The following is a 24,319-nucleotide window of genomic DNA, read 5'->3' as shown; positions in this document are numbered from 1 at the left end:
CAATGGCTGAATCTTTTAAAAGAAGTTAAGATCATCAGTTTTAAAACAGAAAGGACTTAAAAAGTCAACGCTTCTCAAAAGTGACTTATAAATCAAATCTGCTGCTCACGTGTTGGGATCAGAGCCTGAATGGGAGGGAAATCTAACTGGAGGGAAGGTGTGTGGTCAGATAAGCTATGGAGGCTAGTGACCTTTGACCTCTAGAACACTGTAGCTACTGTCAGACACAGAAGTGGGTTCAGTAAAGGTCAGTTTTGGTCGCAGTCTTGAACACGACTGGGTAGAATCGGTGCTGGAGAGGCAACAATTTCTTCAATGCAGAGGTGTAAAATTTGATTCAGAACAACTTTGTTGTTTTAGAAATAACAATTCAAAAGTTGATTTGTGTTCAGTATTGCTGTACGGTTATGTGATACATGAATGGATGGATTAAAAAACCAAAAATAAACAAACTACAGAAAATGGGATGAGGGAAGGAACACAAACACACATCACACATTATAGATAATACTATACTAACAAGGCCTGCACATGCTTCCTCCTATCAAGAGGTAAATCAAACAAACCAGAGCACATGGTGTGTGTGTGTGTGTGTGTGTGTGTGTGTGTGTGTGTGTGTGTGTGTGTGTGTGTGTGTGTGTTTAGGGGCCACCAGGGTCACTGGGGACTTTGAAGACACAAAAGGATGCCCTTAGGCCTGGTGACCTCAGGGTCACTTCAAGGAGCAAGGAAAAAACACTCACACGCACGCACACACACACACGCACCCCACCTGCTGTTCACTCAGCCTTGTGTGTGTAGCAATCGGTGAAACAGACGCTGAGATTTGGCATGACCACAGAAATTCTTCATCCTCATCATCTTTGAAATTTGGGGATTTCGTTCATTCCATCTTCAAGTCTGATTCTGTCAATCTGGCCAAAAACAAAAGGTCAAGTGTTGCTTTCAAATACTTCCTGCTGATGTGGTCTGGATACCCAGTGTCCCTCTGGTTCAGTTCCAGTGAGGGTCAGTCAGGGAAAATTTCCCAGGCTCAGACGATTATAATGAAAAAACCTACAGCAGCGAAATTCACAGCTATGCTGTTATCACACACACACACACACACACACACACACACACACACACACACACACACACACACACACACACACACACACACACACAGATCTCCCAGTTAGGTCATGATAGATCGTCCCTGCCGCACCAGGCCTATTAAACAGTATGCATGTTTGAACTTTCCCATTTGCATACATGCTGATTAATGCTTGTGTGTGTGTGTGTGTGTGTGTGTGTGTGTATGCGCAGCCATGTGTCTGGCTGTGTGTGTGACACCAGGGCGAGTGCCGGATCAGATGGGTCAGAGAGGAACAAAAGACAGGAGCAGCTCCCAGCTGCCGGGCCAGGCATCATCCAACCCCCTCAGACCCCCACAGATCTTTGCATAACAATGGGAGTGTGCCGCTGTCTTCCTTTTGCTGACACATGCACTCACACACACACACACATCTTCAGACATGCACATGTCCCACCCTGCAGACCACAGTCATGTCTAGAGGCCTCTCCAGCAGGCACAGGGGCCAAAAGGCCACACAGGGACATGTGCAGAGCCCAGAGGATGCAGATGGACAACACCAACATCTGAGCTCACGCACACACACACACACACACACACACACACACACACCACACACACACACACACACACACACACACACACTTCCAATTTTGAGTTTTTAAGAAATCTATTTTAATAAAGAACTCTTAGAGAGGGATAAATCATCTTTAATGTTCCATGAGGTTAACGGGGCTTCCTGCATTAGATCAGGCAAGTACAGAAAGACATTGAAACATTGTAATTTTCTAGGGTGTCCATACAAATCATTATCTGAGCTACGTAAAACAGGAGTTATTACTTAAATTAAACACACTAACGGAAGTGACAAAGCTCACAGTGATATCTAATATTAATTTATTTCTGAAATGAAGGTGACGTTCAGCGCTTTGCGGCAGGTACAGCAGGCATCAGGTAGCGCACTTTCTTCCAGAAGCGGAAGTTCCTGGCGGCGGCCCATCGCGATTCGTGTCGCCACCTCAAGGGGGCGCTCTTCATGATCAGGTGCTGCAGGCCAGGAGGAAGATGGGTGAATCCTCCTGGTACAGTGTCTCCAATCTGTATCAGAATCACACCGATATCACTCTGGATGAGAGCATGGTGCAGCACAATCTGGGGGGAAAGAAAAGGTGTTACACTAAACGTACTGATATTAAAATTAACTAAAGTTTTGGTTTTTAACAGAGAAGCTTTTTTTTTTTTAGTTCCAATCTCCTGCTTACGCAAATTCTGCTCTTGAAAACAATTTTTTAAAAATGTAATCTTGATAAATGATGAACTTTATACAGGTCAAATGTTTTATAAGTGACATCAAATTCATCCTTTTGTTGGTTTTGAAAGTCTCACCTGCAAGGAAAATCCTTCCGTTCCTGAGTACTGGCACCCAGCAGGATGTTGCTCTGTAAGTTCAGACCCTGAAGCTGGTGTGAGGACGAACATCAGCATCTTGCTCTGCTGCACGCAGGACTCAACCTGCTCCAGATGATCTGTGAAGGACAGCAGAGGACAGGACAGGACAAGACAGCAGAGGAGAAGTCTGCAAAAGAGCCGCACATATGGGACGAACATGACACCCAACGGATCTTCAACTTACTTTTCAAAAGGTATTTATATTATTTTTTTAAATGATGCTTTCACTCTGCTAAAACAATGACATGGTTATCGATATTCATATAAACATGATTTTTGTCTGCTTGATTGCTGCCTTAGAGCATAAACATGGTCATTTATGTCCTCTGCTTCCGCTCCTGCACTCACCTACAATAATAAAATGAAACATGTCTCTGCTGGACTGTCTCCGCAACTACAGTTACACATATGAAATCGATGGGGAAAAGAGCCAAAGTCGAATTTACTTGCTGAATTACGTGTTGGACATAAATGACTGTTTAAATTTCAACATATTTTTGAAAAGGAGACATAACTTTTAAATACTCATATTTTCAGAATACTCAAAATAATAATAATTTTTTTAAAAATGCATTACTTCATGAAATGCATTTTAAACTCACTCTCACTCTCTCACTCATTTTCTACCGCTTGTTCCTCCACTGAGGTCGGGGGCGGGGGGACTGGAGCCTATCCCAGCACAATGGGCGGAGGCAGGGTACACCCTGGACTGGACGCCAGTCAATCGCAGGGCTAACACATATAGACAAACAACCATTCTCTCTCACACTCACACCTACAGGCAATTTAGAGTTTCCACTTAGCCTAATCCCCAATCATGCATGTCTTTGGACTGTGGGAGGAAGCCGGAGCACCCGGAGAGAACCCACGCAGGCACGGGGAGAACATGCAAACTCCACACAGAAAGACCCCAATCAATCCCAACCGGGGATCAAACCCGGGGCCTTCTTGCTGTGAGGCAACAGTGCTAACCACCGCACCACCGTGCTGCTTGTGATTAAACTAAGATCAAAATAAATAGTAAATCGAACTGTTAGATGCTGACCTTGCCCAGGTAAGTCGTCCCTGCCATGAATGAAGAGACGGTATCTGTACTTGTCCTCGAGCACAGAGGGTAAAATCTTAGTGATGAACTGGTGAAGCGTGTTCTCACTTTTTTTGTCCAGACATTCCATTTGATAAATCACAAAGGCATCATACATCCGTGTATCTATTACAAACAAACAAACAAACAAACAAACAAGCAAATTCAGGGGTTTCAAAACCACGGAAACCTCAATTCATCCATGCGTTACACTAATTACAAATTATAAATCTGCTGTTGTTGGGGTTCTGGGTTGTGTCGGTCGGTGTCCTGCGGGGGGGGGGGGGCACAATTGGTGGCAGCTGGCACTGACAGGCAGGCGCACCTGTAGGCACCTGCCTATTTAAGCAGGTTGCGCCTGCCTGTCAGTGCCAGGGTGTTCTGTTCGTCTTGTGTGGGTGTTAGTTGGTCTTCCTTGTCGTGTGTGGAGTTTCCTGCAGTCCAGGGGGGCTGCTTCAGCCTTCCGTGTCTCTTGGACACGTTCGTCACTTAAACCGCCTCTCTTCCGACTTCCCTGTCTCCACTACATAAATACATGGAGCTGCAGCCGAGTGATCGGCTGATGAGCTGTTTGTGGACCCAATAAAGTGGCCGGTCAGTGTCTCACCTGTTTTGCGATTTATCTGCGACAAGCAGGGACGGACCAAAAGAACGATGTCGATGAAGAAGCACTTGAGCAGCACAGCGACAAGCAGGCAGGACAGCAAGATGCTCACGTTTTCAACGTCAAAACTAAAATAGATCCCTGTCAGGAGAAAAAGAGGCATTAAAGACGCAGCTGTGGCGAAGGAGAGGAGACACGGGAGGTGTCGCTCACGTCGCTGCCTCAGAGTTATGTTTCTTGATTCTGTTTTGAATAAACCCATCCCAATGCAGGTGAACGTGGTCTGGAAATCTCTTTCTGACACCTTCTCGATGGTCAGGACTGCAGTAGAGACGTGGTGGTGACTTGGAACTGTTATCCATGACACTAGCAAAGAAGGAAAAAAACACTGTCACTGCCCATGAACACACGGATTCACACCCACCACCTTGATGAGGAACCTCCTAAAGCAACAACATTGTTTTGTTTTACTTACTTGTCGATGCTTTGACTGTATCCATCTGTCTGGATTGACCTTCCAGTGACCTCCCACCTGGCGTTACACTGACCAAGCACGTTCACTCCACAGAAGACTGAGCAGTTCAGCTTCTTCTCCAGACCTCAGAGACACAGACACACTTCACATTTTAAAACAGACATTTTTGATGGCCTATTTTTGCTGGTTTGGACCTGTGTGTGTGTGTGTGTGTGTGTGTGTGTGTGTGTGTGTGGTGTGAGTGTGTTGTGTGTGTGCGTGTGTGTGTCTTTGCTCTGGCGTGTGAGGGCTCAGGTGTACCTTTATCAGCCAGCACTTCACTGGTTTCTGGAACGAGGATTTTGGGCTCATGATGAACACGTTGCTCCTCTGCCAGGAACAAAAAAGACAAATGATGTGTATTATTAGCGACATTGCTGGGAGCGTTTTAGCTGTAGTTGGGATGTTGCTTCCATTAAAGATTCCTATAAGTTGAATTTTAACACAAAGTATAATATCCAACAAAAGTTGATGTAATTTAAATTTTTTTCACATAGCACAGATTAAAACAGGAATCTTGGTCTTCCTGGATTTTATTGTTTTCTGCACTAAATTCAGGCATTTTATTGTCCATCAAAGTGTCTCTAGTTTAAAAAATAAGAATAAAACGATTAACTTGTTTGACACCACGAACAAATGTAACATTTTATTTAGTGAAATTACAGATTTCAGTTTTACAGTGAACGACAAACCAAAATGTAATTTCTACCACCTAATTAAGAAAAAAAACATATATGACAATTTAAGAGTTTAGACTTTAACGCTTCATTTAATTCACAGAAAAAAGAGCAAAGCTGGATCAAATCCCACAACAAATAACATACGTGTGTATATGTATGGAGTTAGGGTTAGTATGTGTACGCACGGTACGTAAGAGGTGACAATTAAAATGTACGATTACAACACTTAGAGTATATAATAAAAGTGTGTGAGTATATAATGATTCTTTATGTTATGGACCCTGTAGTGTCTACAGATGCTCAAATGAGAGGACTCATGGAGATCCGGTCAGTTCTGATCTCCTGGAGGCAACCGGCTTCCTTCGACTCCCCTATGGAATCTTGCGTCTGGTCTTTACTGAACGGCCATGAACTTACATTCAGACAAGCAGCGGTCAGTGCCTCGTTTGTCAGGTCACGACGACCAAGCCCAGTTCTGGTTGGGTCCTAAAAACTTCCCGTAGTAACACTTCAGAAAGCTCACAACATTTCCCGACGTCTCCTTGGCGACAGCAAGGTCGTCTTAAAATAAGTTGACCTTGTTTTGCAGTGTTACACAGGTGTCGCGCTGCCATCTCACCCCCCCCCCCCAAAAGGACACCTCTGTCCTGATAACCTGAAAATGCCACCTCACCTTTGATGAGCTCCCTGGAGCCTGACGACCGGTACACAGTCTGATTGTGCATCCAGGTGCACACACACGTGTACACCCCCTCGTCCTTTTTCCTGGCGTTTTTGATCAACAGGACATTTTTATTTTGGTCTTCCAGAGGTTTGAAATCCTGCAGGGAGAAAACAAAAATCCATCCACAACTTAAATCTGATGTTTCCTTCAAATTCCAGATCTGTCCCATTTACTGAAGAGAGGGGACTCAAACCCAAAACCTTTATTCTGTACTGCCACCCTCACAGCACATGATGCCTCAACGTTCAGACCAAACGCACCTTCATCCAGGAGAAGGTCCCGTTATGGTCATCACATATGGACTTGATCCATCCTGGACACGGGACCTTCATGTTGCTGTCAGAGTTTTTGATTTTTCCATAGAGGAGCTTTGTGTCCCTTTCTGATCTGAAGACCTTAATGCTCACGTTGTAGTTGTGGCAGCGTCCGTCCTCATCAGAGTGTCTGCAGAAGAAGCAGAAGTTCTGAAAGTTCTCCGCGTCTCAGTCTGGCAGGAAGCTGTCTGAACCCTTACTGAGCGAAGTAGACTCCGGCGTCCTCGGGCTGGACCTTCAGGAAGAAAAGAGTCTTGCCGTGATAGTGGACGCGCTGGTTTTCCTCGTGGAGATGGGCTCAGGCTGGGTGACGTTTCGGTACCATTTGACCTCATAATGGTCCATGTCAATTTCCCAGGGTTGGAATAAGAAGGCTTCACCTTCAAGAAGGTTGAAAAACTCCGAATTATGTTGTTCACACATTTGCATCACTGGAAAAAGGAGACAGCGTGAATTAAATCATTAGCAAAGGAAAAATCAAACGTCGGACTTCTGGTTGTAAAGATATCAGAGAATCGAATCCGGCAAAATATAAACACCATCATAACGGAGGTTCTTTACCTGCACAGTCACATGCAGATGTTGCCATGACGATGAGCAACAGAAGTCTTAAAGTGTCCATGTCCTGCCGCAGACGGAGCACATTAAAGGATTAAACGTCTGGCTACAAAAGTGAATCTAAGCCATCCGTCCTGCTGCTGATGTGCTGGGGGGGGGATCTTATCTTATCTTATGAGTTTTACCTTAGAAAAACAAAAACAGGCAGCGTGCAGAGGAGTTCAGCGCCGTTTCCTGGCATCCAAACCGCAGATTGCGACAGATGAGCTCACATTTCAGTTCAGATCGATATGTCGCGCTGAGATGAATCTTAATGTTTTATCAGAGCATCTTCTTATGATGACGCTGCTGTTACTGCCCCCCCCACACACACACACACACACCGCCTCCATGCATGCTACTTTCAGACTGTTGACTTTAAAAAGTTTTCAACTTATAATAACTTATAATATGACCTAATATATATGAACAACTCCTTCATATGTTCACATTTATGAAGGGATTGATGGACAATGCCTCATGGACAGTCCCCCCCCCCCATCCCCCCACAACACAGTGGACAAACTGAGAAGCAGCTTCAGCAGCAGACTCCTGCAGCCTCGCTGCTCTAAGGAACGGAACAGGAAGTCGTTCCTGCCGTCCACCATCAGACTGTATGACTCATCCTAACCCAGCCAATAACAATAATTGTGTAATGTTTATGTTGTAATTTTATTCTATTTTATTCTATATTTATGTGTATATGCTTATAATGCTTATAATATGTATATATTATATTATGTGTGTATAATATATACACACACATAATGTGTGTATGTGTGTATGTGTGTATGTATGTGTGTGTGTATATATATATATATATATATATATATATATATATATATATATATATATATATATATATATATATATGTGCTTGTAATATATGCTGTATATATGCTTATAACGTTCTAATCTTATCTGTATTTATTTATTCTGTTTCTATACTTTGTATAGGTTGCTACTACAATTCAATTTCCCCACGGGGATGAATAAAGTACATCTTAATCTTAATCTTAATGTGGTTTGTCACTGGTGAGTGATGGATGTTGCTTTCGTAGATTTGCAGCTCTATTGTGTATATAAAATATAACCTAACACCATGCAGTGTTAGGTTATATAGAAGTTATTTAATTTTCCCAATGAAAGATTGAGATGGCTGCAGGTCCAGTCCGTCTCCTTCTGTCCTCTCATCTGCTGAGGTTTTTATCTCCTGTTCTGTCCCAGGCTCAGCCGCACGCATGAACACACACACACGCACACACACACACACAGAGTACTTCCTTCTCGTAGACAATTTGCTGTCTTGATTCTAAGAAATCTACACCCTCAATTAACCCTCTGCAGATTTAAGAAGAAATGTCCTCACTATTCTAGACCTCCATATCAAGGCACATGTCAAAGGATGTTGGAGCAGTTTGAGCATTTTGGGAGGGGATTTCCTGGAATCTGAGGAGTCCAGGAGAGCACATCCATCAGCAATGAGGATCAGTCGGGACTGTTGGGCAGCGAACCCGAGTAAACATCTGTTGATTGCTGCTGTAATTAGTTCAGCATCAGATAGACTTCTAAAATCCATCAACGACGAAGGTTCAAGTATATTTATTTCTTTGTGCCAATAGAAAATGATGCTTTACATTAGTCTTGATTTTGTATAGCAGAAAGCTCGTTCCAAGTCATGTTCCAAGCTCTTGTTCCAGTGCCAAAGACTGAAAAAGACTGTTGGTGGTTCTGGTTCTGGTATTGATCTTCAACTTACTTTTCAAAAGGTATATATTATTTTTTTAAATGATGCTTTCACTCTGCTAAAACAATGACATGGTTATCGATATTCATATAAACATGATTTTTGTCTGCTTGATTGCTGCCTTAGAGCATAAACATGGTCATTTATGTCCTCTGCTTCCGCTCCTGCACTCACCTACAATAATAAAAAGAAACATGTCTCCCTCTGCTGGACTGTCTCCGCAACTACAGTTACACATATGAAATCGATGGGGAAAAGAGCCAAAGTCGAATTTACTTGCTGAATTACGTGTTGGACGTAAATAACTGTTTAAATTTCAACATATTTTTGAAAAGGAGACATAATTTTTAAATACTCGTATTTTTAGAATAACTCAAAATAATAATAATTTTTTTAAAAATGCATTACTTCATGAAATGCATTTCCCTCATCGCGTAATTGGTTTTTGTCATACTTTTTGTAGTTTAATGTAAAAATATCCTTAGGTGATAAGATCGAGTAGTCATCGGGCAGTGCAGCTGAAAAGGAGGTTACTGACTGTCACAGCCCCTTTTCCCCAGTTCCCTCCTGTCCCAGTACTTTTCCACTGCCCTGCTCACACCACACCCTCTGATCACCACACCTGCTCTCAGTCACTGATCACACACCTGCTCTCAGTCACTGATCACACACCTGCCCTCACTCATCAATCAGATCACCTACCAGTGTATATATTCTCCAGCCTCACACTCACTCAGTGCCAGATTGTTCTTCTGCTCTCATGCAAGACTTTCCAGTGTTGTTTCCCTGCCGGTTTGCCCGTTACTGACCCTGCCTGTCTTCGTTCTGCCTTCCTTGCCTGTTCCCCGGACAACCTACCTGCTTTCTGCCCCTGACTACGACTTCTGCCTCAGCGTCTCTGGTTCCTGTCTGCTCACCTGGTTTAGACTTCTCCGCCCGGCTCGGACTTCGCTGCTGGTCGTCCCACTCCCCGAGCCTGCAACCCATAGACTTTGTGCGGGCCCAGAGCCTGAAGAACGGACTATTTCCTGTGTTTCCTGGTCTGCCTGAGTTCCTGTTTCCCCGTGTGTTAATAAAAGTCATTACTACGGTCCAGCTTTCCAGAGTGCTGCATTTGGGTCCTAACTGCACCCGTCACAACTAAGATGGTCATAGAGGCGGATGAGAATCCAAATGATTAATGCACACCACGTATCACAGAAGCCAGTGATTAAACTAAGATCAAAATAAATAGTAAATCGAACTGTTAGATGCTGACCTTGCCCAGGTAAGTCGTCCCTGCCATGAATGAAGAGACGGTATCTGTACTTGTCCTCGAGCACAGAGGGTAAAATCTTAGTGATGAACTGGTGAAGCGTGTTCTCACTTTTTTTTTGTCCAGACATTCCATTTGATAAATCACAAAGGCATCATACATCCGTGTATCTATTACAAACAAACAAATTCAGGGGTTTCAAACCCACGGAAACCTCAATTCATCCATGCGTTTGTAACTGGTGGAACTCCGCGTTGTGTTTTAATGAGACTCTCGTGTCCAGGATTATCTTTTTATTCTGACAGCAACAAATAAAAATACGAATAAACAGTTAGCAGCCCGCTTCAGTTCCTCTCCCACAAGAGTATATTGCAAAAGGGGCAACAATACAACTAGTTACATACCTGACAGCAACAAATAAAAATACGAATAAACAGTTAGCAGCCCGCTTCAGTTCCTAGACACACACAAGGCGGGAAGACATACATTAGCGAAACTCGTCATGGCAAGTAAGCTAACGGTCGAAACTGTTTAAACTTCATGTTTAAGTGCTGGTATGTTCTATTGTATTTATAACATGAATAAACAAACACATCAAACAATCAATTAGAATACATAAATGTATGAACAGAGAACCAAACGTAACTAATCCAAATTGATGTGATGGAAAATGAGACACCCACCTCTCCCACAAGACTATATTGCAAAAGGGGAGAGGCGGAAGGATCACCATCACTTTTATAGGGGACACCACAGAAGAAGAAATGCAGGACACCGGAAATTCTGTATGGACCATATTTTGTGTAATTAAACGCCCCATAACATATTATGACACAAAGGCCCTGTTACACGTTACACTAATTACAAATTATAAACCTGCTATTGTTGGGGTTCTGGGTTGTGTCGGTCGGTGTCCTGCAGGGGTGTGTGTGGGGCACAATTGGTGGCAGCTGGCACTGCGGGCAGGCGCACCTGTAGGCACCTGCCTATTTAAGCAGGTTGCGCCTGCCTGTCAGTGCCAGGGTGTTCTGTTCGTCTTGTGTGGGTGTTAGTTGGTCTTCCTTGTCGTGTGTGGAGTTTCCTGCAGTCCAGGGGGGCTTCAGCCTTCCGTGTCTCTTGGGCACGTTCAGGGTCTTCATGCCGTTTGCTGGGCCAGTGAGCGTGCCGCACCGGACTCCCGAGTTCTCTGCTGTCCAGGGGGACTGCTGGTGTTGGAGGATTCACCGGTAGACCTGGGAAGGGCAGACGCCGCAGTCCTGGAGGACTGTTTTGGTTCCCTGATGTTTCCTGTGCCCTGGGTGTTGTGCAGTCCTGGAGGGCTGCCCTTGTGTTCTTCGTGTGCCCCCCCCGGTAAAGCTGTTTGACCATTTTACCACTGTGTCCTGGCCTGCGTTCGGGTCCTGCTCAACCCCGTCCGTAACAGCTATTGTGAACACCGGGGGCGTCTTTTATACACACACACACACACTCTTCTCCATTGCTTTGATTTACACTCACCGGCCACTTGAGATTCACCTTGATACTAACATATTAATAAATCATAGAAAACTCAGACCAGCAACCTTTTTCTAATCTTCTGTTGTCCAGTGTTCTAATTGTAGCCTCTCTCCTGTTCTGACAGGAGTGGTCTTCTGCTGCTGCAGCCCAACTCCTTCAAGGCTCCACGTGCTGTGTGTTCAGAGATGGTGCTCTTCATTCTTTGGTTGGAACCAGTGGTCACGTGAGTTACTGTTGGAACCAGTCTGCCCATTCTCCTCTGACCTCACACCACACAGCCGGCCCTCACCACTGTCTGTGAACCCCAGAGGTGATTGGTGTAAAAGTCCCAGTAGTTGAGCAGTTTCTGAAGACTCCATCCTGTCTGGTACCTTCAAAGTCACTTAAACCGCCTCTCTTCCGACTTCTCTGTCTCCACTACATAAATACATGGAGCTGCAGCCGAGTGATCGGCTGATGAGCTGTTTGTGGACCCAATAAAGTGGCCGGTCAATGTCTCACCTGTTTTGCGATTTATCTGCAACAAGCAGGGACGGACCAAAAGAACGATGTCGATGAAGAAGCACTTGAGCAGCACAGCGACTGTAGTGAAGAAGGGTAACGGGCATAAGGCGTCTGAGGCAAATGTGTGGGTTTTAATAGTTAACCTTTGATTTAATAATTAAACCTTTGTAGTCAATGATTATGCAGAGTAAGTGCTTAGAGTTACGCATAGAATCATGAGAAATTAAGGGAGTCAATGTAATCAATGTGTAATCAATGTTTGATGTTCCCGTTCTATATATACTACTGTTTGATCACCTGCTATGAGATGGAAAGTCCGGGAGAGTTACCAGGGGGTTAATGGAAAGTCCGGGAGTTACCAAGGCGTGGTAACAAGAGATGGGAGGTTGTCTGTTTGAACAAGAGATGTCTGTTTTAAAAAAAACATGTAAGGTACACCTGACTTCTGATAAGTATGATAAATGGTACTTAACGGTGGAAAATGAGTAAGAATAGCTAACTAGAAGGAGGAGCCTGGGGCGGAGTAACACCAAGCTCCGAATAGTATAAAAGATGGGAAATTCCCGTTAGTTTTCAGACTTAGCCCGGGCTACTTGTCATGTGTGGTGAATTGTGAATCAACAATAAACCATCGTTTGGACCGTGAACCAGCTGATCCTAACTCATCATTCGACCTTGTTGTGGTATCTCCGCACTCCAATTCATTGGCACTGGCATAGGTATAAAGATTTAATGTGAACATAAGTTTAAGTGTTTTAGCATAGGGAAAAAGCCACGACAGTTTTGGCGAGCCAGCCAGGAGGCAGCGGCTGGACCTGACGACTGCGGGTGCTGAGCGGAGGCTGGGAACCCCACGGGCCCACATATCCACCAAATATCAGGTGAAATACCAAAATTCTTTTTATTTTTGAAATTAATGGGGATCCGGCCTCTGTCAGACGCCTGTGGTTTGAAGGTACCAATAGAACTGTCTCCAAAGAACCTAGAACTTAAAGTAAAAGAACACGAATTGTGTATATGAGCAGTAATAGCTGGTAAGCGAGCCCAACGTTGAATGTGTGATAATAGATGGATGTGATTGAAAAATGTATATTTAATCTGTTAATTTCTATCTGGATTGCTATATCACTTACAGGTACAGGAACAATAGTGTACATGTTGGTAATGTATGGGAAAAGCGAGCAGGGAAAGTTCAATCAGACGGGCTGGAACGAGAGTCATCCAGGGAGAGAGTAGAAAGACGGCGTAAGGAACAAGCAGGCTGAACAGAAGGTTGTTTATAGAAATTTATGTCATAAAGGACAATCATACTGAGGTATGTATTGATCAGAGTTAAAAGTACCGCCTGAGGAGACGTCAACCACTGGGCCTATCGAGGAGTGGTCCTAGGCAGGGAAAGGAAAAACTGCAGGTAGCAGTGAAAGGTAAAACGTTTTTTGGTGTGATGTGATGCTTTGTTATTGTTGTGTGAATAATAAATATAGGAAAGTGTGAGCAGAGGTGACAGTAAAAGGATATAAGATATAGACATAGAGAATTGAATATAGAGACATAAGTTAATATAGTAAAGCGTAATAGCGAACACAAATTAATTAAGAAAGTAATAATATTAAAGCGACTAGCTAAAATCACCCCTAGTATAAAATAGAATCAAACTGAGTCTGTATCGGTCAAGAGCTGGGGCGGTAGGAGGAAAAAGAGAACGGGATTAAAGGAAGTAAGAATCTGTAAGGTCACCAAAGGTCACTGTAAACTGTCATAAAACATCGGCTCCAACAAAAGCAAAAATACAAACGAAATAACTCCGGTAAAAGTAATTCTTGCCACACACCCAGTGAACAAACGAAAAATCCAACAATGTATGAAAAATTGGCATAAAATAACATCGGGAAGAAACAGATGGCCCCTTGAAGGAAGCTTTGATCCTAGGAGATGTGATGAAGTGGAGGAGGAGCTAAGAAATAAAGATAAAAAGTATGAAGAAACTCACATGTGGAAAAGGCTGGGAAATGCTGAGCAGAGGGACATCCTGTAATACTTCAGGATGGAGGCCACTCGGGACCCGAGAATGCACAGAGACACTGACAATAGGCCCCCACCTTATTCCCCAGACAGGGCAGGACAGTTTGTAATAAGAGATGAGGATAGAGCAGAAGGAATGATCACAGGAAAGATAAGGGTTGTAATAAATGAAGATGAGAAAGAGATGAGGGAACAACCGAGTAGCAGCCAGAAGGATGCGTGCACCTCAACATCGCAATCACACCTGAGTGAGGGAACATTCAGAAAGGCTACCCACAAGAGTGAAAATGAGGACGTCAGGGAAAGTGAGAAGATAAAGGAAAAAGAAAGTGAGAAAATAAGGGAAAGGGTAAGGAAAGAAGAAGAACGGCTAAGAGAGTTAATGAAATATAGTGCAGAGTTAGAAGCTAAAACATCACAACAAAAACCGTCGGAGGACCAGGAGGAGGAAGATAAGCCAGAGAGCCAGTCTGAAGAGGAGGACGATGATCAAGGAGAGAGTGACAGTAATGCGGACCAGCAAAGTGAAGACATCTCCGAGGGGAGCTGGTCATTACCATTCCAAAGTAGGAGTGGAGTTGCAGCAGCATCCGGTGCTAAGAGGTCAGGACGAACCTACGACCTACAACTACAGATGGAGAAAAGGGGAACAGGAAGTCGGATGGAGTTACGACAGCGAACGAAGAGTCGACCCCAAGACACTGAACCAGATGAAATATGCCATAAAATGTGCCCACTAATGGCCAAGGGAGCTCAGAACGACTATCGGTACGTACCATGGTCTTTCATGGACATGATAACACTTGCAGGAAAACTGACCCCCCTGGCAGAATGGGCTGACAAGTGGATCGAGAAGCTTGAAGAGATCACTGGAGGGATCAAGCTGGCAGCAGGCGACATCAAAGCGCTGTTGATAAAGACGGCAGGACAAACAGCGGCAGCAGAGATCTTCAGAGCAGCTGGATACAGAGCGATGACAGTGACACACCTGCATGATGAGGTATCCTTTGACCAGATGCGCACTAGGGTATGGGAAGCATTGAGAGAAAAGTACCCCTCGCGAATGGACCCCGCCATATTAGAAAAGGAGTCCCTGAAGGAAGAGGACAGTCCCTCGCAGTTCCTGCACAACTATCAGAAGATGTGGAAGTCCGAGACTGGGAGTGAGTGGGACAGCACAGAAACAACGAAAGCTTTGTTCATGATGTATGTAAAGAATGCCATGCCAAAAGAGGTGCAGACCAAACTGAATGGGGTGGTAGGACAGATGAAATTGACATGGCCCGTTTTCTCTGAACATATAATACACTATGTAAATGCTTACAGAGCTGAGAAACAGGCCCTTGAAGACCAGAACAAGATGATGGCTAATAAACTGACCCAACTGCAAATCGGGGAGCTGGCAAAGCAAAAGAAGGAGCGCGAAAAACCCAAGCCCCAAGCAGCTGTAAGAGCAGCCAACCCAGAGCCCGAGAAGGAACCAGAAGTGGAGAGGGTAACGCAAGCACCCATAGTCACACCCGTAATGTCTCCACCACCTGCTCCCCAGGCGGCACCTGTTATGCCCCAAGTTCTCTCTGCAGTGCCTACCAGTCAACTCCAAGCTCAACAGATGCCACCAATCCATTTCCACCTCAGTCAGGGAGGAAGCACCCAGCAACCAACAGCTGGTAGAGGAAGGGGTGGCCCGTCCATGAGAGGAAGATGGAGGAGACCTCAAGGACCACAGCAAAACCAAGGGCCCCCACTAGGACAAGTGCCACCGCAGTACCCAAATGAACTCCAATGTTGGGGATGTGGACAAGTGGGACACATGCAAAGACAGTGCCCAGTTAACCCATGGGCAGGACCCCAAAATCCTGGCCCAGGGCCCGTCCAACCCGGAACCATGCCGGCTGTACCTGCTGTACAAACCAATGGACCATGGATGGGTCCAGCAGCATACTGGCAATAGGGGTGCCCAGAGGAGCCAGAAGGGAAGGGAATTATGCCTATACTGACACAACGGCCAAATGCAGAACCAACAATAAATGTGACTGTGTACAATCATAGATATCAATTCATGATAGACACAGGGGCCACCTATTCCTGTATAGGTAAAGGTTAGGTTACCCCATCAGAGGCAGTACCCCCTTGGGCCAGACAAGATTGAAGGTATAGAATCTACCATAACAGGTTTAGAAGATGCAGGAGTTCTGATAAAGACGCGTAGCGCATGTAATACACCAATTTTCCCTATCAAAAAGCCCAACAGTGATGAGTATAGGTTAGTACATGACCTTAGGGCAATCAATGCCATAGTGACTGAAGAAATTCCAATCGTACCTGACCCTCACACGTTGTTATCAAATATACCCCCGGGCACTAAGTGGTTCACGGTGATTGACCTATGCTCAGCATTTTTCAGTGTTCCCGTCCATCCTGAATCCCAGTATCTGTTTGCATTTACTTATATGAACCAACAATACACGTACACTCGCCTACCACAAGGGTTTGTACACTCCCCCTCCATCTTTAATCGCATTCTTGCTAACGATCTTAGCCATCTAAATATTCTATCAACTACCCTGATGTATGTAGATGACATTTTGATCTGCTCTGATTCCAAGGAACAGTGTGAAAAAGATTCCATTATCGTGCTGACTGCTCTAGCTGAGGGCGGCCATAAAGTAAGTAAGAAAAAGTTACAATTCTGTCAACAAACGGTGGAGTATTTGGGTAGACAGCTAAGTGGGGACAAGAGGCATATTGCCCCGTCCCAGTTGGAAGCCATAAGCAAAATACCGAAACCACAAACTGTTGGTCAAATGTTGTCCTTTTTAGGTATGGCTGGTTACAGTAGACTGTGGATTTGTGACTGTGCTCTCAAAACAGCCCCATTACGAGCCATGATCCGTGCAGCAGGACAAGGGTCGCAATCAGCCCAGCTGCAGTGGACTGACAAAGCAGACGGAGCATTCCATCTGCTAAAGAAAGACCTCCAGACTGCCCCGGCATTGGCCAATCCAGATTATAGTAAGCCATTCCATTTGTACGTGGCAGAAAGACAAGGATATGCATGTGCAGTATTGATGCAAGACAGCCCCACAGGTAAACAACCAGTCTCATATTGTAGCACCAAATTGGATAGTGTGGAGGAGGGGCTGCCACCCTGCTATCAGGGATTAGCAGCAGCCGCCTTTGCTTACAAAAAGGCCTCAGTAATCACGATGGGCCATCCAGTGTTTTTGTATACGTCTCATCAACTGCATGCAATGCTCACAAGCCCGCAATTTGTGATCACTCAAGGGCGACGGACGGGTTATGAGATCCTGCTATCAGGACCTGACCTGACCATACAAAGATGTACAACTATAAATCCAGCCACAAGAATGGTGTTGCCCACAGAAGGGGTGCCACACGATTGTCTTAAAGAGACAGAAAATTTTATGAAAGTAAGAGATGACTTGTACAATCACCCCATTCCGTCAGACCTGACACTGTTCGTTGATGGTTCATGTGTCAGGGGTGAGACGGGCACCAGGGCAGGGTATGGTATAGTACAGCTCAAGCCAGACGGCACATATACTAAAGTACAAACAGTTAGCCTAGACCAGCCCTATTCCGCCGAATTAGCTGAAATCAAAGCGCTGACAGCAGCATGTAGATTAGCAGCCAACAAAAGAGCAACTATTTATACAGATAGTGCATATGGCTATGGTGTATGTCATATTAATGCGAGCATTTGGAAACAAAGAGGTTTTGTGCGTGCTGATGGCACACCTGTAATACATGGTCAAGCAGTAAATGAATTAATACAAGCCATGCAGCTTCCCACCGCACTAGCCATAGTCAAGTGTGCAGCACATCAAAACAATAAATCACCAATTGCAATAGGGAACAACCTAGCAGATGAAGCAGCCAAAGAGGCAACAGGACAGATAATACAAGGGCCAATGTTGTTTGAAGAAGATTGCGCCCCCATTACCAGTTTGGCTTCACTGATCGAAGCACAGGACAAAGTTTCAGCTGCAGAGAAACGTCTTTGGGTGCAAAGGGGAGCTGTCCGTACCTCGCATCCCCATCCGGGGTTATGGCGGGGTTTTCGAGGACATTTTGTTTTGCCATTGTCATTGTTACCCATTGCTATTAAGAAGATGCATGAACCTGATCATTGTTCTAGAGCCCAGGTCATCCGGAAACTGCAGGCAGTCTGGTGGTCTCCCTACATGACTCCCATGGTTGACAGGGAGTTGTCATTGTGTCCCCATTGTCCTAAGTACAATGGGCCAGATTCACGAAACGTTCTTACGAACAAATTTGTTCTTAAGTCCCACTTATGAACATTTTACGAAGATTGTGGCATTCACCAATTTCTTCTTATCCTGGATTTATGCGTAGGTAAGAACAAATCCTACGAACACTCAGGAGTACTCTTACGCACATTTCAGTGCCGACATGTTGGTATGGTTGTGTTTTCTTCTCTTGTGGAGTTCAATAAAATTCAATATTACAATGATAATTATGTCATATTTATTTATTTCGTATTTTTGGTGATTCACGGAGAATTTTAAAATTACGTAAATGTGCCAATGACTTAACTTTAATCAACCAAATTGGAAACCATGCCAAAACTGTCTTTTTATTTGATTTTATCTTGATTTATTTTATTAGGGGATCGAGGATATGCCCTGGCTCCCTGGTTGTTGACACCACTGACCAACCCTCAGACTCCACAGGAAATTTTATTCAATCAGATGAATGGGCGCAGTAGCTCCACCATTGAACGCACCATCGGCATTTTAAAGGGGCGCTGGATGTGTTTGGACAGAGCCACAACCCCTTGAGGATGGGGCCAGACTGCAGGCACGCGGTTCACGTTTGAGCGCGATTAATTGCCCGTTTGTGAATAAAATGCATTATTGTCACAATTTTAGTCTAACAGTCTTGATTCACTTCAAAAAGAAAAAATAAGAGAGACCGGTTTCAGAGCACAGCTTTTACACGTTTTTATTCTTTTTACATTCTTATTTTTTTTACATTCTCGTTGATTTCTTTAAGCGTGTTGGCTATAGTCATCAGGGTTGAGGCAATTTTATCAAGCATGTTAGCCATCCTTTCTTGATTGTTCAACACGGTGTCAGAAATCAGGCGTGGAGAGGCAAGCTTTGAGCATTTCGCTTTGTGCATTTTGCTGCTTTTTGCTCCGTCTACAGGGTCCTGCTGCAGTTCCTTTTATGGGCATTGGTGGGCGGTGACTTATGCTAATCATATGTTAATTAGACTCATCTGGCACGCGCTTTCAACTTACGAACAGATGGCATTCATCAATCTAAGAACACAGCTGCAAACAATTCTGGGGTTTACGAATGCATTGGTGAATCCGACGTAGGGTTTTCTTAAGGAACTTCTTAAGAACAACTTAAGAAAGAATCTAAGAAGATTCGTAAGAACATATTGGTGAATCTGGCCCAATGTTCGGAAGATGTTCACTCAGCCATTGGCCCACATTCCACTACCAGACGGACCTTTTCGGCACCTGATTATGGATTATGTGGACATGATTGATCGTGTAGAGAGGAAAAGATATATGTTTGTTGTTGTTTGTAGGTTCAGCAGATGGATAGAAGCATGCCCCACTTCTAAGGCTGACCACAAGTCCGCAGCAAGGTTTCTCTGTAGGGAAGTGTTTCCTAGGTTTGGGATGCCAGACACGATATCATCTGATAATGGTCCAATTTTGTTTCTCAAGTCATACAGGAAATGTTCAAGCTCTTAGGGATCAAACAAAAGTATGGGTGTGTCTATCATCCGCAGTCTCAAGCATCAGTCGAACGGGCCCATAGCCCTAATGGCAATGCGTTCTCAAACTAACCGACTAACCCATCTAACACCTCACGAGATGCTTACAGGTCGACCCATGCCTCTTCCCCAGATCAGAGGTCCGGTGGAGGGCCCGGCTATTGCACAACTGGAGCGTGAACTAGGTGACTATCTACGTGCATTAACTCAAATCCACAGACTTGTGTTTCAACAGGTGAAGGAAGCCCACAGCAAGGACGAGACACACATCCCTGTTGACGTCCGTGACGTTCAAGTGGGGGACTTCGTGTTCATACGGGTGTTTAGACGCCAGTGGAACGAACCTCGTAGGGAAGGACCTTTTAAAGTTGTACTTACCACCCCCACTGCCCTAAAAGTTGAAGGTAAGCCCTTCTGGTTCCATAAGAACCACTGCACCCGCCACAGACCTCCCGACCCTCCTGGACACTTTCCGGGTCCGTCGGAGTCTGAGCATGCTGACAGGGAGACGTATAGTCACCCTCTGGCCGTCAGTCCAACACACTCCTCCACAAGCTCCTCCACCACATCTTCCTCAAGCTCTCAGTCCCTCTCCCCACATGGGGAACGGAGGTCCGCCAGGGTGGCGGCCCGTCGGCTCCGCCAGTCGCAGTCCTCTGATTCGGAGTCTGTTGATACTCCCACTCCCGTTCCTGGGCCTGCTGTACCACCGTTTCCGGACCGCCCACCCACGCCTGGAAAAAATATTCGCCTACATCCTTCTGATGTCACTGATCCTGAGGATGGTGCCCTGGATTCGTCAGGCTCGTCATCCCCACCGTCGGGGCCGGACTGGCTTGCTGATTAGTTGCATGATGATGGTGTTAACCCTTAGCGGCTTAACAACGGGGGAACTCTTGATGACAACTAACCCAAACACACAGCACACACAAGCACTAGACACGTGTGCCCTGGCCATGATCACACTAGCAACTCACAAGGGAGTAGTGGATAGAAACAACTGAAAAATCAAACAGATAATGCATGTCAAAGCAGATATTTATGATTTTGTACTAACAGAAGAAATAGAAATAGTGGGAACCGAGTCAATCGGCAAGCATTGGCTGGGACAACCCCAAAGCGCGGACTGCCGTGGGGAAGGGACGGTGACCATTCAGGTAAAATGCGGTAAGACAGGTTGTCAGAACGAGCGAACAGGTCAAAGCATGACAGTGGAGGAAGCGGAAACAAAAGTAAAATTGCTGAACATGAGACGAAAAAGAGACCTGGACAAATTAAGGACATCACATTGGGACACAAATATGTTCCAACAGTGGCTATACTATTCGGCACAATCAATGTTTGACGCTAAGAAACAAACACAGCAGGATTGCATCGCCTGTTACAATGCTAGAAAACTACCACAAATTCGGACAATTCCAGGTGGAGAATTAGGAGGATGCTGTTGGATCGCGATACCTTTCAAGTGTAGCTGCCGATCCGCGTGTTCTTTGAATGAAGACTTCGAGAAGAAAAGTACCAATTTCAAAATCTATTTAACAATAGAACCAATTCAAGATACAAATATTACAGAGCTCCGGGCCAGTTCATAACCCTAGCAACAACAGAGTTAATTGTCAGGGCACGAAGTCTGACGACCTAACTATCCCTTGGCCCAGTCCTTTATAGTCACACACATGCAAATTCACAATGTTCATGCAATCCAATCCGGATCCCCTGCTGGGATGTCCTCGTCCTCTTCCTCCAGTCCCATTCGGTGTTGGTAGAGTTCTTCTTTTCCATTGTTTTCCCAGGTGGCCAGATCCCATTCTTCATGCAAATGTGATCATCAACCCCCTGATGTCCTGTATACAATGAGTGGTTGACACCCCCTGCCTGACTGGCTCCTGAGATAACAATAGAACAGACAACAATCCTGCAACTGGAATGTCTCTGTTCTTTATTACATTTACCAATGAGTCTACCTTGCCTAACTTCTAAGAGAAGACAGAAACATATGGTGAAACACATAACAACAAGATAAAGACAATTCTCATCAATGCCCAGACATTACTAAATGTTTTGCTCTGTGTGCAATGCACATGGCGGCAGGCCTCCCAGGGTGGACTGATGACAAAAGAATCTGTCCCGTATTGTTATCGGATGATGATTATGATGTGGTAACCGCACTACCCCCAGTAGTGCACAAGCCAGATAATGTTGTTTTTCCTTTTTGCATCGTACAAGGAGGAGAACTTGAAGAGGTTGCCCAAAGAATGTCACCAAATATGACAGATGCTGAGGGACGGGTGAAGTGCAGCAGCGTCGACTGGTATCCAGAGATAGACGATGGGAACAGCACAACAAATACCACAGTGAGCATCAAACTATGTAAGACCGGCCCAAACGCTCAAATTAAATGTGAACAGATAGTACCAAACGGGGGAGCGGTAATTTATGAACGAAACTCATCTCACATAGCTCAATATAGGTTGTTGGATCTGAAAAATGGGACAAGACAGTTAGGAGATGTTTTCTGGACTTGTGACAATAATGACATTATGATGCCATGGTTGCCAGCAAATTGGGAAGGGATATGTGCCCCCATAATGTTAACTGGCCAATTATCATTAATCACACAAAAAAGGCATGACGATCAAACGTCACCCAGAGACAAACGAAGTACCCAGGAGTCTAGCAAAAAGGAGTCTAGCGAAAATTGGGAATGGGATTGGAAGGCGACGAATGAAGTATATATTACGTGGGATCAGGTCCCATATGGGGTACCAGAAGAACAAGTAGCCATAGGCTCTGCATGGATAAAAATTGGAAGAGGAGCAGGGTCTGTCCCAATTTACGGCTCAATAGCAAACGCTCAGTACATAGCTCGAAACAGTCGCTGGATAAATTTCATGTGGTACAACCAGCAGATGTTCATGAATTACTATAAGGGGAATGTCATTGGTAAGGGAACAACTGCACGCCACGTCAATGATGGCGTTGCAAAACAGATTTGTGATAGAATCACGCATGGCAGGAGATCAAGGAGTGTGTGACGAAATTGGAGAAGAATGTTGTACACTGATTCCGACGCACACAGGTAGTAATGGTAGCCTGACTAAGGTACTGAGTGAAATGAAGAGGATACGAGATGAGCATGTGAGAAATACCAATTGGAACACCCAGATTAAGGGCTTTTGGGATTGGTTGGGAAAGCTAGGATGGTTGAAGTATCTGAAAATGGCTGAAATGATAATAGGGGCAATGATACTGATAGTACTGTTGGTGGTCTGCTGCATCATCCCACTACTCCGCATCTTAGTATCCCGTGTGTTAGTAAGCATAACAGGACAGTATCCGGTAGTGCAGGTGCAAATTGACCAAGAACCTGTTGAGCTCACAGCAGTGCACGAACAATAGGAGGGAAAGGTAATCAATCAATCAATCAATCAATCAATCTTTATTTATATAGCGTCTTATACAATCAAAATTGCTTCAAGGCGCTTTCCAGAATCCCAGGGCCCAAAAAGTCCGGGAGTTACCAAGGAGTGGTAACAAGAGATGGGAGGTTGTCTGTTTGAACAAGAGATGTCTGTTTTAAAAAAACATGTAAGGTACACCTGACTTCTGATAAGTATGATAAATGGTACTTAACGGTGGAAAATGAGTAAGAATAGCTAACTAGAAGGAGGAGCCTGGGGCGGAGTAACCCCAAGCTCCGAATAGTATAAAAGATGGGAAATTCCCGTTAGTTTTCAGACTTAGCCCGGGCTACTTCTCATGTGTGGTGAATTGTGAATCAACAATAAACCATCGTTTGGACCGTGAACCAGCTGATCCTGACTCATCATTCGACCTTGTTGTGGTATCTCCGCACTCCAATTCATTGGCACTGGCATAGGTATAAAGATTTAATGTGAACATAAGTTTAAGTGCTTTAGCGTAGGGAAAAAGCCACGACACGAAAAGCAGGCAGGACAGCAAGATGCTCACGTTTGGAACGTCAAAACCAAAATAGATCCCTGTCAGGAGAAAAAGAGGCATTAAAGACGCAGCTGTGGCGAAGGAGAGGAGACACGGGAGGTGTCGCTCACCTCGCTGCCTCAGAGTTATGTTTCTTGATTCTGTTTCGAATAAACCCATCCCAATGCAGGTGAACGTGGTCTGGAAATCTCTTTCTGACACCTTCTCGATGGTCAGGACTGCAGTAGACGTGGTGACCTTGGAAATGTTATCCATGACACTAGCAAAGAAGGAAAAAACCACTGTCACTGCCCATGAACACACGGATTCACACCCACCACCTTGATGAGGAACCTCCTAAAGCCAACATCTTTGTTTTTCTGGAACTTACTTGTCGATGCTTTGACTGTATCCATCTGTCTGGATTGACCTTCCAGTGACCTCCCACCTGGCGTTACACTGACCAAGCACGTTCACTCCACAGAAGACTGAGCAGTTCAGCTTCTTCTCCAGACCTCAGAGACACAGAC

At 44.8% G+C, this 24,319-nt stretch overlaps 3 protein-coding genes across 4 annotated transcripts; 2 read left to right on the top strand and 1 right to left on the bottom strand.

Moving 5' to 3' along the window:
- Positions 1-1,769: 1,769 nt before the first annotated feature.
- LOC130529771 (interleukin-1 receptor-like 1) lies at positions 1,770-12,629 on the bottom strand. Its single transcript, XM_057040366.1, is given in 15 exon segments — positions 1,770-2,227; positions 2,462-2,601; positions 3,570-3,734; positions 4,216-4,353; positions 4,426-4,558; positions 4,560-4,578; positions 4,688-4,811; positions 4,988-5,056; positions 6,080-6,227; positions 6,391-6,574; positions 6,645-6,732; positions 6,735-6,875; positions 7,006-7,069; positions 10,047-10,213; positions 12,042-12,629. Coding segments are annotated over 14 exon segments (1,671 nt in total). The 5' UTR covers positions 10,074-10,213; positions 12,042-12,629; the 3' UTR covers positions 1,770-1,996.
- On the top strand, positions 12,629-20,921 carry LOC130529193 (uncharacterized). Of its 2 annotated transcripts, XM_057039289.1 has the most exons (3): positions 12,629-15,552; positions 15,638-17,081; positions 20,083-20,921. In XM_057039289.1, the coding sequence occupies exons 1-2, from the start codon at positions 14,089-14,091 to the stop codon at positions 15,761-15,763; spliced, it is 1,590 nt and encodes a 529-aa protein (XP_056895269.1). In that variant the 5' UTR covers positions 12,629-14,088; the 3' UTR covers positions 15,764-17,081; positions 20,083-20,921. The 2 variants fall into 2 exon arrangements, with proteins under 2 accessions (XP_056895269.1, XP_056895189.1); XM_057039209.1 differs by having other exon boundaries at positions 12,629-17,081.
- On the top strand, positions 17,091-18,939 carry LOC130529635 (uncharacterized). Its single transcript, XM_057040113.1, has 2 exons — positions 17,091-18,446; positions 18,720-18,939. Exon 1 carries the CDS (start codon positions 17,138-17,140, stop codon positions 18,386-18,388), a length of 1,251 nt encoding a protein of 416 aa, XP_056896093.1. The 5' UTR covers positions 17,091-17,137; the 3' UTR covers positions 18,389-18,446; positions 18,720-18,939.
- Positions 20,922-24,319: the final 3,398 nt, after the last annotated feature.

Source organism: Takifugu flavidus, chromosome 1 (assembly GCF_003711565.1).
Source record: "Takifugu flavidus isolate HTHZ2018 chromosome 1, ASM371156v2, whole genome shotgun sequence".
Taxonomy (NCBI): domain Eukaryota; kingdom Metazoa; phylum Chordata; class Actinopteri; order Tetraodontiformes; family Tetraodontidae; genus Takifugu; species Takifugu flavidus.
The sequence above is the reverse complement of the archived record's forward strand: the minus strand, read 5'-3'. Positions and strand labels throughout refer to the sequence as shown.